The sequence below is a fragment of the Trichosurus vulpecula genome, chromosome 7 (assembly GCF_011100635.1).
Source record: "Trichosurus vulpecula isolate mTriVul1 chromosome 7, mTriVul1.pri, whole genome shotgun sequence".
Lineage (NCBI taxonomy): Eukaryota > Metazoa > Chordata > Mammalia > Diprotodontia > Phalangeridae > Trichosurus > Trichosurus vulpecula.
The window spans coordinates 43,665,671-43,678,746 of NC_050579.1; the positions used below are offsets into that span (position 1 = coordinate 43,665,671).

The 13,076-nt window shown below is 44.3% G+C and overlaps 1 protein-coding gene across 1 annotated transcript; it reads left to right on the forward strand.

Moving 5' to 3' along the window:
• The first annotated feature begins 7,819 nt into the window (after positions 1-7,819).
• On the forward strand, positions 7,820-12,651 carry CRNN (cornulin). Its single transcript, XM_036768167.1, has 2 exons — positions 7,820-7,957; positions 10,021-12,651. Exons 1-2 carry the CDS (start codon positions 7,820-7,822, stop codon positions 12,649-12,651), a joined length of 2,769 nt encoding a protein of 922 aa, XP_036624062.1.
• The last annotated feature ends 425 nt before the right edge of the window (positions 12,652-13,076 follow it).

Genomic DNA, 13,076 nt, shown 5'->3' on the forward strand with positions numbered 1-13,076 from the left:
TTTTTTGCAATTATTATGTCATTTGATCTTCATAAAAACCCTGCCAGTTGGGTACTATTATTATCCCCAATTTACAGTTGAGGAAACTGAGGCAAAAAGATTATATGACTGAGCCAGGATTACATAAGTAATAAGTGTTTAAGATTAAATTTGAACTAAGCTTTCGTGATTCCAGACCCAGTGCTCTTTCCACTGAGCTACCAGCTGCCTTTGGGGTTTGGATTACCAACGTGTCCATTAAACATGGAGGATTAGAGCTGCAGACTATGCTTTAATTATTGGGAATACCCTGTCTCTAAAGAATAAACATATCAATGTAGACATAAGTGCAGTTATTACACTCTGAATTTTACTAGTAACATGATATCAACCCCAATGATCTCACCTGAGCCCTCAAGTCTCTATTTGCCTCTCTTCTGTACTTTTCGAGGAAGACCATTTTGGACCATTCTGGAAGACCAAGGAGGTTCCAAGGGACCCTACTGCAAACAAGATAACACAAAGAGAGGAAGATCCCATGAAGAACACTTGTAGTGTGGTCTAGTCAAAACTTTCCTCAAATCCTCTCTAGGACTTTGACTCTGGCCCATGTTAGCACTTGGCTGGGAGTCAGAGGATCTAGGTTTGAATCCCTACTGTGCTACTTACCAGTGTGATATTGCACAACTCTCTTCTTTAATCCAGGCCTCCTTTTATTCACTTGCGAAAAATGAGGGAGTTGGACCAGATAATGTCTAAGGTTTCTTCTAGTACTAAACCCTCTGTACCTCAAATAAGGACATTCCTACTATAGATCTATAGGACAGAGTTTGTGACCCGTAAGGGAGAAGAATCACAGAATTTGGTGAATGGAATAGACTTCTAATAACTAATCCAAACCATTGCTAAACAGGAATCTCCTCTACCAGATACCTAACAAGTGACCATTCAGTAGCCATTGAAATACCATCTCCCTACCTCATCCCTCCAGTGAGAGAGAACTGACCCACTGCTCCCCAAAGAATCCCATGCTACTTTTAGACAGTGAAGAGATGACAAGGGAATGGACTTCAAAAATGCTAAGCTATTCCCTCAGCTACATTTTGCAGTCCGAACTTTTCTCTCAAACCATGGAAGGAGGTAGCTTATTCAGAATAATGCTGCTGAGGTCCCAGAAAGGACAGATTGTCATCATTCATTGTTTGTATACATTGTGCCTCTCTTATGAATTTATCAGTTGTTATTTTGTATCATAGTTCATTGTGAGCACGCTATATTTCTCTACCCATGGGTAAGCTCCTGAAGGTAGGGATAAGTGGCTTCTCTGAATTTCACATCTCCTCCAGTACCTTACACAGAGCTCCCCTCACAGTAGGTACTTGGTAAATATTTGTGGAATCAAACTGAATTGGTAGCATAAAGAGAGTGCTTTAATCTTCCTTCTCTATCCCTTCTCATTGGCTGTCCATCGTGCTCTGTCTCCTTTTCTCTGCCTGTTGAGATCCTTCGCTTTTCCCCCAGCTCCCCCAGTCACTGTTACCTTCCTTCTATGCTGTATCTGTCATGTACATAGGAATTTATTTCTATACTGTCACAACCCTGCCCCCCCCCATTAGATTGCCCTTGAGGGTGGAGACATTGTCCTTGCCTTTCTTTGTATTCCCAGGGCTTAGCACAAGAGCCTGGCATATATTAGGTGCTTATTTATATATGGATATATATATATATACACAATATGTACATACATATGCATCTATACAGCAGTTTTATATGCATGTATGTGTATAGCTACAGACAGATAGATATAGATATGAACAAGTTATGTAACTTTTCTTATTTCATTCTCCCAAGACCCTTGTGAGATAAATGTATGTATACGTGTGTCTATGTATCTATTTAAGTGTTATTGTTTCTTTTAAATCTGTACTTGTGATTCTTAAGACTCCTCGTTTCTTTTAAGGTTCAGATAAAGTACCATCTTCTACATGAAGTTGTTCCTTATTCCCTCCCACCCAGATACTAAGGTACTACTGCCACCCCTCACCTCAAATCACCTTACGGCAGCTAGATGCCATAGTGGATAGAACACTGGGTCTGGATTCAGGAAGACCTGAATTCAAATTTGGTCTCAGACTCTTCTTAGCTATATGACTCCAAGCACAACCTGTGCCTGCCTTAGTTGTCTCATCTATAAAATGGACATGATAATAGCACCCCTCCCCATGCAGGGCTGTTGAAAGGATCACATGAGATAGCATATGTAAAGCACTTTGCAAGCCTTAAAGTGCTATGTAAATGCTAGCTATTATTATTAATATTCCATGCCTGCACTGGATGGATAGTCTCTACTCCAGAAGTCCTGTGAGTTACAGAGCACATTACAAATTGAGAATTCCCTACACCAGCAAAATCACAACTCAACTTTTTTTGTTGTTGTGTTTGTCCTTCATTTTCGAAGAGGACCATGACATTAGAGAGATGACGACATGACTCGATTTTGATTTGAGCGAGGGAGGGCTGTGCAAGGTTACCAGCCTGACTTTCTCCTCCAGAGCCATCTGGATCCAGTGACATGATATTCATCAGGATGACTGGAGATGACCCAGGATGCAACGGGAGACCCTGGCCCTTGTAAGCTCAGGCTTTTTCATGTACTCACTTAGGTGAGGTAACACCCATTCAGTGAATAGGCCTCTTTAAGAAGCAAGTCAAGGGATGGCCCCTTTAATTAGAAAAAAAGAAACAAATAATCAGTCTGGGAGAGGAAGACCCTTAGGGTTGCTGTTCCAAAGAGAAACAGTTACACCATTGGCATTCACTCTAAGCCAGGAGGGCCCAAAATACAAGCCAATAAGTGGAGCTTGGGCAGGGACCTATTGTGGACCAAACTATGGGCTTCAGAGTGAACTGGGTTTAAGGTAACTGACTCATAGCAAGTATCTGGTAAATACTTTTTTTAAAAACATAATTGCATATAGGTCAGGAAGTGACCCTGTTAGTGGCACCAGCCTGGCACAGAGACTAGAGTTCTGGGCACAAAGTCAGAGAAAAAAATCGAATTTCTTTGCTTCCCCTTAAGTAGCTGTGTGACCCCAGGTAAGGGGTCCACAGATTTATCAAGTTATAGACAAGTTGCAATCTGCATTGAAGCAGAGAGTTCCCATATTGAGAGTTCTTCATGAATTGGATAAAATCATGGATTCTCTGTTTATTTACAGGAATTCATAAGTTTGGAAGGATTTGGGGAGCAAGGATGAATGTGTTTCTGCAAGGTGTCTAAATTCACCACAAGGATTAAATCCTAGATTCCTAGATACTGGGACAGTTGAACCAACATGACCTATGTAAGAATTCCCTCCAAAGTACTTGCTTTCACGACCTCAGAACAGGCCTTAGGATTTCTGTTTTATTTTCTCAGTCTCTCCATGACCTTTCTATACCCCTAGGCCTCTATTTACCCAAGGTGCAGTTAACGGTGCTAAATTCTCTTATGTATTGGTTATTGTGACTTACGATACAGAAAATGTCACCTTGGGAGACTATACACTTACCCCAAAGATATTGCTATTACCTTGTTCATTGCCCTTATGGGGAATTGTCTCTGGCATCTACAGTGTTCTCTTTTGAGTATGGAGGCAATCCTTTGTCCTTTGAGCATGGAGGTGATTTTTGTAAACAGCTTAGTGTAAGTACGGATGGTTTCATGCTGTCTTTGTATCCCCAGAGACTAGTAGAGCACCTGGCATATAGTAGGTACATACTTGTTGAGATGAAGTCATTCAGAGTCAAATCTAGAAAAAGGGTCATCAAGAGGTAGAGGAAAGGCTATGGGACCAGGAGTCAGGAAATCTGTTCTAGCCCCAGCTGTGTTACTGTCCAGCTGTATGATCTTGGGCATATGATTAGGGCTCAGTTTTCTCTTATGTAAAATGAGAGAGATTAATTTACCTGTAACTCCTTTCCAACTTTAAAAATCTATAAATAAAATGGGAAATCAAAGTTGGAGGGATGGTTAACATGACTGAGTGGGGATTCAGGATGGCTAGAACATTCATCCAAATCTAATGAGATCCAATTTAGTTGACAAAAACATAAAAGTCTTATACTCGGGTTCAAAAGCTCAGCTCCATGAGCATGAGTTGGGGAAGTGTATCAAGACAGCAGTGTGTTTTCTTTAGAGTCTTAGGTATGTACTAGGGTCAACTCATACTGGCTCTGTGAGAGCCAGTTGTTAAATTTTCAATATGAGCATCTGCCCCTCAGAAACCAACAAATGCTACAGATTAGGACTTGATGGTTAATTGGTTTGGTTAATTGTCTAGACTTTTTCAGAGAGCCGGTGGTTAAACATTTACCAGAATACTACTGATTTTTAATGGACTGCACTTTACTTTAGGATGTTGATATGCCAAAGAGGGTCCAGAGGAAGACAACAAAAGGATGAAGGGCCTGAAATTCATGCCATGTAAGGATTTGTTGAGGGAGCTGATGATGTTTAGCATAGAGAGGAGAAGGGCTGAGTCGGGGGTTGTTGTGTGCAAGCTCTCTTCAATCACTTGAAGGACTGTGACATGGAAAAGGGAATAACAGACATTCTGCTTGGCCTCAGAGGATTGAACTAGAAGCAGTGGTCAAAAGTTGCTGAAAAACAGGTTGCAGCTTGATGTAAGAAAAACAAACAAAACAGCTTCCGGCAATGGCAAAACCAAAGGAAGGATCCTTAAACTGTTTTGAGAAATGACATCGTTGCTTTAAAGTAAATGTCTAGTAACCACCTAGAAGGTGACCCTCATTTGGATATGTAATTTTAGGGATGTTTAGGAGCATCTTTCTCATTCCTTCCTCATCACATCACATTCTGAGGAATCTTAACCCCAGTCTGACCTCAGCGTATTCTGAGGTCTGCTGAGTCCAGCTCAGCTTTTGCAAAAGCAGGTTCCTCATCTCTACAGGGAAGAGGGGGAACTGGCAGAGAACACTAAACCTGGCAGGCCAGACTTGCTAATGGAGTCTCCCATCAGCGGGCCATTAATGACTGGGATGATCCAGGGTGGAAGGTGGGGCTGGGCTTGGCCTGGGATGAATCAGGCCATCCCATAGGGCGGGTGTCTCCTGCCTAAGACACGGGCACAATTAAAACCCCTATAAAAGTTCCTCATCTCATTTCAACCAGGACTCTACACACTGCTTTCCAGACAATTGCCTCATCCTGCCTGTGTGTTAGGTAAGTCTTCTCTTGAGGAATCTACTCTCACTACAAATGTACAAGAGCATTGTGCTTGTAAAACCAGGGCTGTCATTTGCAGAAATGGACCCGTAGGCCAATGCTGGCTGTCAGGCTGTGTGTGTGTTTTGCCTTTGGTTAGGCTAAGGGTGAGGTGGGATGGGGGAGTATATAAGAATGATGCTTCTGAAGCAATCTGGCTTGCTCTGCCTTTCCTGAGGCTTTGAGTCCAGACAGTAACACTGGTTAGGGAGGAGGATAACTTATCTGGAGACTATTTGAGCCACATTGTCAGAACTGGCTGATCTTAATCTCTTATTTGTCCCCTGAAATCTTTAGAATCTGCCAGAAGTTCATAGATCCATGGACTTTTAGAACTGGATGGTACCTTAGAGCTCATCAAGACCAAGCCTTCTTGCCACACCATTCTACACATAAAGAATCTATGGATTGAGTTCAGTTTACTGGGAGCTACCATCCCCTCACACTATGGGATAGTGGCAGAGGGACTGCAGCCCTCCCAGGAAGAATGGGGCTCAAAAAGATTTTGGGAAATGAGTTTGGGAATTTATTCCAAGGGTGTTGAGCTTTTAGCACATAAGGAATCCTCTAAAGATGCAGGTTTTTCTTATGACAATTTTCTAATCAGCCAATATTTACAAGCTTATGTTAAGGTTGTAAAGAGACTTAAGCTAGGAAGGTGAATGCTTGTCCCCACCAGAACAGACGGCCTGATTTGTTCACTGTTTCCACTAAAGGGAAAATGTCCAAGAAAAGCTTTGGGGTTGGGCGAGACCGAAGACTTTCTATATCACTTAGCAGGCAGGTTTCCTAAAGGAGCTTTCTAACATATTTCTTTTTCTCCCTTTCTCTTTTCCCTTCCTTAACACCCCGTTTCCTCTTTCTCTCTGTCTCTTTTTTATCTCTCTCTCCCTTTATTTCCCTCCCTCTCCCATATCTCTCCTTCTCTATCTTCCTTTCCCTCTCCGTTTCTCTATCTGTCCTTCCTTCTTTTTCTCTTTGTCTCTGTCTTTATCTCTTCTCTCTCTCCTTTGTCTTTCTGGGGGGAGGAAAGGGAGGAGAGAGAGAGAGACAGAGAGAGAGAGAGAGATAGAGAGAGAGAGAGACAGAGAGAGACAGAGAGAGAGAGAGAGAAAGAGAGAGAGAGAGAGAGAGAGAGAGAGAGAGAGAGAGAGAGAACTTCCAACTTCCCTTGTAGCTTCAATCTGTGATCCTGATTCCATTTTTCATCTTTCTGTCTCACTGATCCACTTTCTCTACCATCTAAATTTCATTGCTTTTTTTTTTCTCTTTCATTCACTTTAGCTTTTTCTTAAGACCTTACCCTTTAAGCCCCAAGACTCCAACCTTATGTCTTTCAATTGCTCTAGGATAGTAGCTGTACCTAGTCATTATCCCAATCCTATTTCTTTCTGTCTTAATAGAATACAAGTTCAATTCCATAAAGTGTTTTTGGCCTCTCTCCTAGCTGTACATACCACAATCTCTCTCCTCATCTAGCAACACCTTGATTTCCAGATTCCTGGCTATTGATATAATCTTCACCTTCCCAACCTACGTCCCTTTCCTTGTAGGTTATCAGGACACTAGAGAGATGTCAGCATGAGATCTCTGAGTTCTGTGAACCAAAATCACTCTTCTGCAAAATTTCAATGAAGGTGTTTAAAGGTCTTTGATCATATGCTTGTTTGTGAATGAATTGGGGGTGGCTTTTGCTGCTTCTGGGATATTGCTGCTATCTAATGCATGAGTATAGAGATTCCTAGGCACTGTATTATTAGGAGAAAGCCAGTAAGATCCCTCTTAGGGAACCCCTTCTTTGAGGCATTCCCCTGGATGCGCCATATCCTGAGCTTTTTTTCCCCTTTGGATTTAAGAAGCTTAATATTATCACTATATATAAAAGAAGTATTCATTGAATCAGATTTGGAAGGGACCTCAGAGTTATTTCATCTAGTAACCATCACCAACAAATGGCCATCCAGCTTCCACTTGAAGACATCTTTTAATATAGAACCTACCGACTACCAAAGCAGCCCATTCTATTTGTTCAGTTGTGTTCAACTCTTCATGATCCTATGGACCATATTATCTATGAGACTTTCTTGACAAAGACACTGAAGTGGTTTGTCATTTCTTTCTCCAGTAGATTAAGGCAAACAGAGGTCATGTGACTTGCCCAGGGTCACACAGGTGGTACATGTCTGAGGCCAGAGTTGAATTCATGAAGATGAGTCTTCCTGACTCTGGCTTAGTGCTCTTTCCACTGAGCCAGACATCTCTAATCATTTAGAAGTTTCTTCTTACATTGTTCTGGAATCTGTTCATTCCCAACTTCTACCCATCATGATTTCACATCTCCAAGTTAGGATGACTACCTGCCTACTGCACTTAGAATAGGGCTTGTTTCATTCTTTGCAGTTGTATCTCCATTACCTAACATAGTAGGTCAGGACCCATAGAGTGAAATTAAATACTTGTTGGTTGATTGATACAACAGAGAAGAATCAGGAGCAAAAGTCCGGCCTGAGGTTGCCATCCAATCATTTAATTGGGCGCTGTGGGATGTGGTTTTTCCTTAGCCTGAATTTGAAGATGCCTCAGTTGCTGGGAAACATTGATGGAATCATCCAGGCCTTCAGCCGCTATGCCAGGACTGAGGGTGATTGTACCACACTGACCCGCGGGGAGCTCAAAAAGCTCCTGGAGCAGGAGCTCACGGATGTCATTGTGGTAAGACATGAGGAGCCAGCTGGGAAAGGAGCACTGTTGGATAAGGGGAAAGTGTTTACTTTGGGATACACTTGTCTCCAGGGATTTGTGGAGGGGGCAGCTGAGTTAATTGTAGCCTCACAGGCAGAAGAGGCAAAAGGATGAAGAAGAGGAAGGGGAGGAGGAGATGGACTCTGGGGTCCATCTACTTTGGTTTCCACCATCCCAATTTCATCTTCCTCCCAATTTTGGTGCCAAGTAAAAGGAATATGAATTACAGCAGACCCATGGCACATTATGGATATGAGGAGAAAAAAATCTATTTTTTCATTGTTTTTAAAACATTAGATTCCTTCAAAAATTGTACATTTTTGTGAGTAGTAAAATACCTTCCATTTTCAAATCAAATCATGCAAGGCCTAGTGGGCTGCACTTAGGGGGCTGGCCATAAAGTACTTAGCACAATGCCGTCTATATAAAAGGTGTCTCAAAATATCTATTTAATGATTGGATTTTGAGGCTTAGCACAGAACCTGGCATAGAGTAGGCATCTAATAAATGTTTATTGACTGATTGATTGTGACATGGAGGTAACTCTGTGGTTCTCCAAGTATGTTCTATTGGAGGCACAAGTCTTTGCAAGACGTGTCCTCCAATCCCTATCCCCCACTCCTAAGCTAAAGAAGCTCCAAGTATGGGACAGCTATGGCATTTTGTGACTATTTTTCAAGTTTTCCTTAGCTAAGGTCAGAAAGGTTCCTGATGAGATTGTACCCAGCACCTGGCTAGCAAGTGGTGAGGGAATGATGGTGGAGGAAGTTTTCAGCCATTGAAATCACAGAGAATTGTTCTGATACCTGGTTAGTGGGAAACCAGAATTTGAAGGCTATCAGGTCAGCCATTTCCCACTAGAACTGCAGCAGGTTGAAGGATGCTGAGGCAAATCCTTTACTATCAAAGCGATATCAAAGTTTCTAGCATGATTTCTCCACTTATTTTTCCTTTTCCCTTTGGCCTAGAATTAATCCCATAAAAGAAATGACTTGTGCTGAGATTGTCTGAAGTTTTAAGTACAGCAATGATCTTGACTCATGGTCAGCATTTTACTTCTGCCTATTCTATTTGGCACCCACCTTGTACTGGGAAAGATATCTGTGGTCCATGAAGGACAAGCACTCCTCTCAAGTGACCATGCCTTCACTTTCTTTTTAACTGGGTGTTTCCATTTATAGGGCTGACTTTAGAGAAGGTGCTTTTGGTTAAGCCAAAAAGAAGTGTTATGTAAAAAAGACCAAAGTAATCATAGTCAATCAGTCGTACCAACAGACTCCTTGCTATCAAGGTTTAGGGGTCAAAAAAAAGATAGCACCGGGGCTGGACTTAAAGTCAGAAGTCGGTGAGTCATTTTCAGTCACATCTAACTCTAGACTCTTTGGAGTTTTCTTGGCAAAGATACTGGAGTAGTTTGCCATGTTCTCCAGCTCATTTTACTAATGAAGAACTTTGGCAAACAGGGTGGTTAAGTGACCTGATCAGGTTCTTACAGCTTCTAAATGTCTGAGGCTGAACTTTGACTCATGGAGATGAATCTTCCTGACCCTAAGCCCAGTGCTCTGTCTGTTGCACCAACTACGTGCCCAAAGTCAGAGGACTTTGGTTCAAATTTCAGCTCTGTTATTTCTACCTGTCTTATGTGAGATGAGTCACTCTTGAGGCCTATTTCCTCATTTGTAAGATGAGGGTGTTGGCCGAGTACAGGGGTTCTCAATGTTTTTGTGTGTCAGGGACCCTTTTGGTACAGTCTGGTGAAGCCTATGACCCTCTTCTCAGAATCATGTTTTAAAATGCACAAAATAAAATATCAAAAAGTCAGAAGAAGCCAATTATATTGAAATAGTTATCAATATGTTAAGAAGCAAAAAGACAACTTCACCAACCCCAGGCAAGGAACCCCTGGTCTAGATGTTCTCTGCTAGCTCTAAAATCTATGCCTTGCCAATAACAATGAGGGGTGGGGTGGACTCCAAGTCATGTCCTCACTAGGAGAGACAAGGAGGCTTAATACAGATTGATCTTCCTTACAGAAACCTCATGACCCTGCCACGGTGGACCAAGTCTTCCGCCTACTGGATGAAGATTCCAAAGGGACTGTGGATTTTAAGGAGTTCCTTGTGTTAGTGTTTAAAGTGGCACAGGCTTGCTATAAGACCCTAAATGAGAGTCTTGAAGGAGCTTGTGGAACTCAAGAGCCAGGAAGTCAGCATACTAGGAGCACCCAGCAGATGAGGGGTGATCATAGCAGTCACACGGGAACAGGAGGAGTCGAGAAAGAACAAAACCATAATAGGCACGGAGGAGAAGAGCAGACATTCTCAGGAAAAAACAAGAACAACCTGACCACAGGGACTCAGACTCGGGGGCAAGACATCACTTCTACTCAAGTCTGTGGTCAGGATAGGCAGACTGAAACCCAGGGACAGGAGAAAGTGGTCCAACAGAGTAGAGACAAAACTGATGGGCAGAGGCAGACTCAGACAGGTACCACTCAGATCAGGGAACAAGACAGGAGCCATCAGACAGATGTGACAGTGACTGGAGGTCAGTCTCAGATTCACACTGGCACCACTCAGATCAGGGAACAAGACAGGAGCCATCAGACAGGAGAGACCGTGACTGGAGGTCAGTCTCAGATTCACACTGGCACCACTCAGATCAGGGAACAAGACAGGAGCCATCGGACAGGAGAGATCGTGACAGGAGGTCAGTCTCAGATTCACACTGGTATCACTCAGATCAGGGAACAAGACAGGAGCCATCGGACAGGAGAGATCGTGACAGGAGGTCAGTCTCAGATTCACACTGGTACCACTCAGATCAGGGAACAAGACAGGACCCATCGGACAGGAGAGATCGTGACAGGAGGTCAGTCTCAGATTCACACTGGTACCACTCAGATCAGGGAACAAGACAAGACCCATCAGACAGGAGAGACTGTGACTGGAGGTCAGTCTCAGATTCACACTGGTACCACTCAGATCAGGGAACAAGACAGGAGCCATCAGACAGGGCAGATCATGATGGGAGGTCAGTCTCAGATTCACACTGGCACCACTCAGATCAGGGAACAAGGCAGGACACATCGGACAGGACAGATCGTGACAGGAGGTCAGTCTCAGATTCACACTGGTACCACTCAGAGCAGGGAACAAGACAGGACCCATCAGACAGGGGAGACTGTGACTGGAGGTCAGTCTCAGATTCACACTGGTACCACTCAGATCAGGGAACAAGACAGGACCCATCAGACAGGAGAGATCGTGACAGGAGGTCAGTCTCAGATTCACACTGGTACTACTCAGATCAGGGAACAAGACAGGACCCATCAGACAGGACAGATCGTGACGGGAGGTCAGTCTCAGATTCACACTGGTACCACTCAGAACAGGGAACAAGACAGGACCCATCAGACAGGACAGATCGTGACGGGAGGTCAGTCTCAGATTCACACTGGTACCACTCAGAGCAGGGAACAAGGCAGGACCCATCAGACAGGACAGATCGTGACAGGAGGTCAGTCTCAGATTCATACTGGTACCACTCAGAGCAGGGAACAAGACAGGAGTCATCAGACAGGTGTGACAGTGACTGGAGGTCAGTCTCAGATTCACACTGGTACCACTCAGATCAGGGAACAAGACAGGACCCATCAGACAGGAGAGATCGTGACAGGAGGTCAGTCTCAGATTCACACTGGTACCACTCAGATAAGGGAACAAGGCAGGACCCATCAGACAGGTGTGACAGTGACTGGAGGTCAGTCTCAGATTCACACTGGCACCACTCAGATCAGGGAACAAGGCAGGACCCATCAGACAGGACAGATCGTGACGGGAGGTCAGTCTCAGATTCACACTGGTACCACTCAGAGCAGGGAACAAGACAGGAATCATCAGACAGGTGTGACAGTGACTGGAGGTCAGTCTCAGATTCACACTGGTACCACTCAGATCAGGGAACAAGACAGGAGCCATCGAACAGGAGAGATCGTGACAGGAGGTCAGTCTCAGATTCACACTGGTACCACTCAGATCAGGGAACAAGGCAGGAGCCATCAGACAAGTGTGACAGTGACTGGAGGTCAATCTCAGTCAGGGATCACTCAGACAACAAACTGTCAGACAGGGAGTACTGTCACCCAAGGATGGGAAACTGGCTATGGCCAGGATAAAGGCACAGAGATCCAAGAACAGGACAGAGGCCAGATAACAAGAGAAACAGTGTTAGGGGGACAGACTCAAACTCAAACAGGGGAATGGGCCCAGACTCAGACAGGAGGTAGTCAGGGATGGGGCCAAGAAAGGAGTCAACAAAGAGAAACAGTGCTGGGGGGCCAAGGTCACACCCACATGGAGAGTTCTTTGTCTGGGAGACAGGGCTGTAGTGGCAGTCAGATAAGTTGCAGTGTGACAGGAGGCTTGGAGGAGAGTGATGACTGCCAGAGCCAAGAATCCACTACTGGAGGACAGGAGTGGAACAGACACCAGACAAGGGAGACAGTAGTTCAACGGCAGGACCAGGGTAACCTGCAGACAAGGGAGTCGAAAGTTCATGGTCAGGAGGCCACCCAGGTTGGAGGAGCAGGCCAGGCTCAGGGAGGAAAGAGAGGCCTCACTGCCCGGGGCCTCTACTCCTACTTCAAAGGTAGCAAGCAATGAACATGAGCTCTTTGATTCCCAATGCCCAGGAATGAGAACAGCACAACTGGGGAGGCATTGGACAGCCCTACTTTTCTTGGTCAGATCAGCCTATGGATCGGTCTATAATCCAGCTGCTTTCCAGTTGGGTCTTGAGCAGACCCTTTCTTCAAGTTGCTTTGTGTCCCCAAGCCCTTCCCTGCCCTCCCCCCACCCTTTGTCAGAAGAAGCAGGGGCACGTGGGCCAAACATGGCAGGCAATAGCCCCTTCTATTTGATTCCCTTCATTCTGTCCTCACTTTGAACTTTGCCATCCTGTGCTACCAGACTACCTTCTAATGCATCAATAAAAAACCTCTTGAGAATTGCGAGCCTCTGCCTCTTCTTACTGTCCAGTGCATTTACTCCTTCCACATAATACTGAGGCTGAAGGACCTCAGAAGGTT

Coding starts and splice junctions, on each gene's coding strand:
- CRNN (XM_036768167.1), top strand. CDS start 7,820: ATGCCTCAGTTGCTGGGAAACATTGATGGAATCATCCAGGCCTTCAGC. Junction 7,958..10,020: donor AGCTCACGGATGTCATTGTG/GTAAGACATGAG, acceptor TCTTCCTTACAG/AAACCTCATGACCCTGCCAC.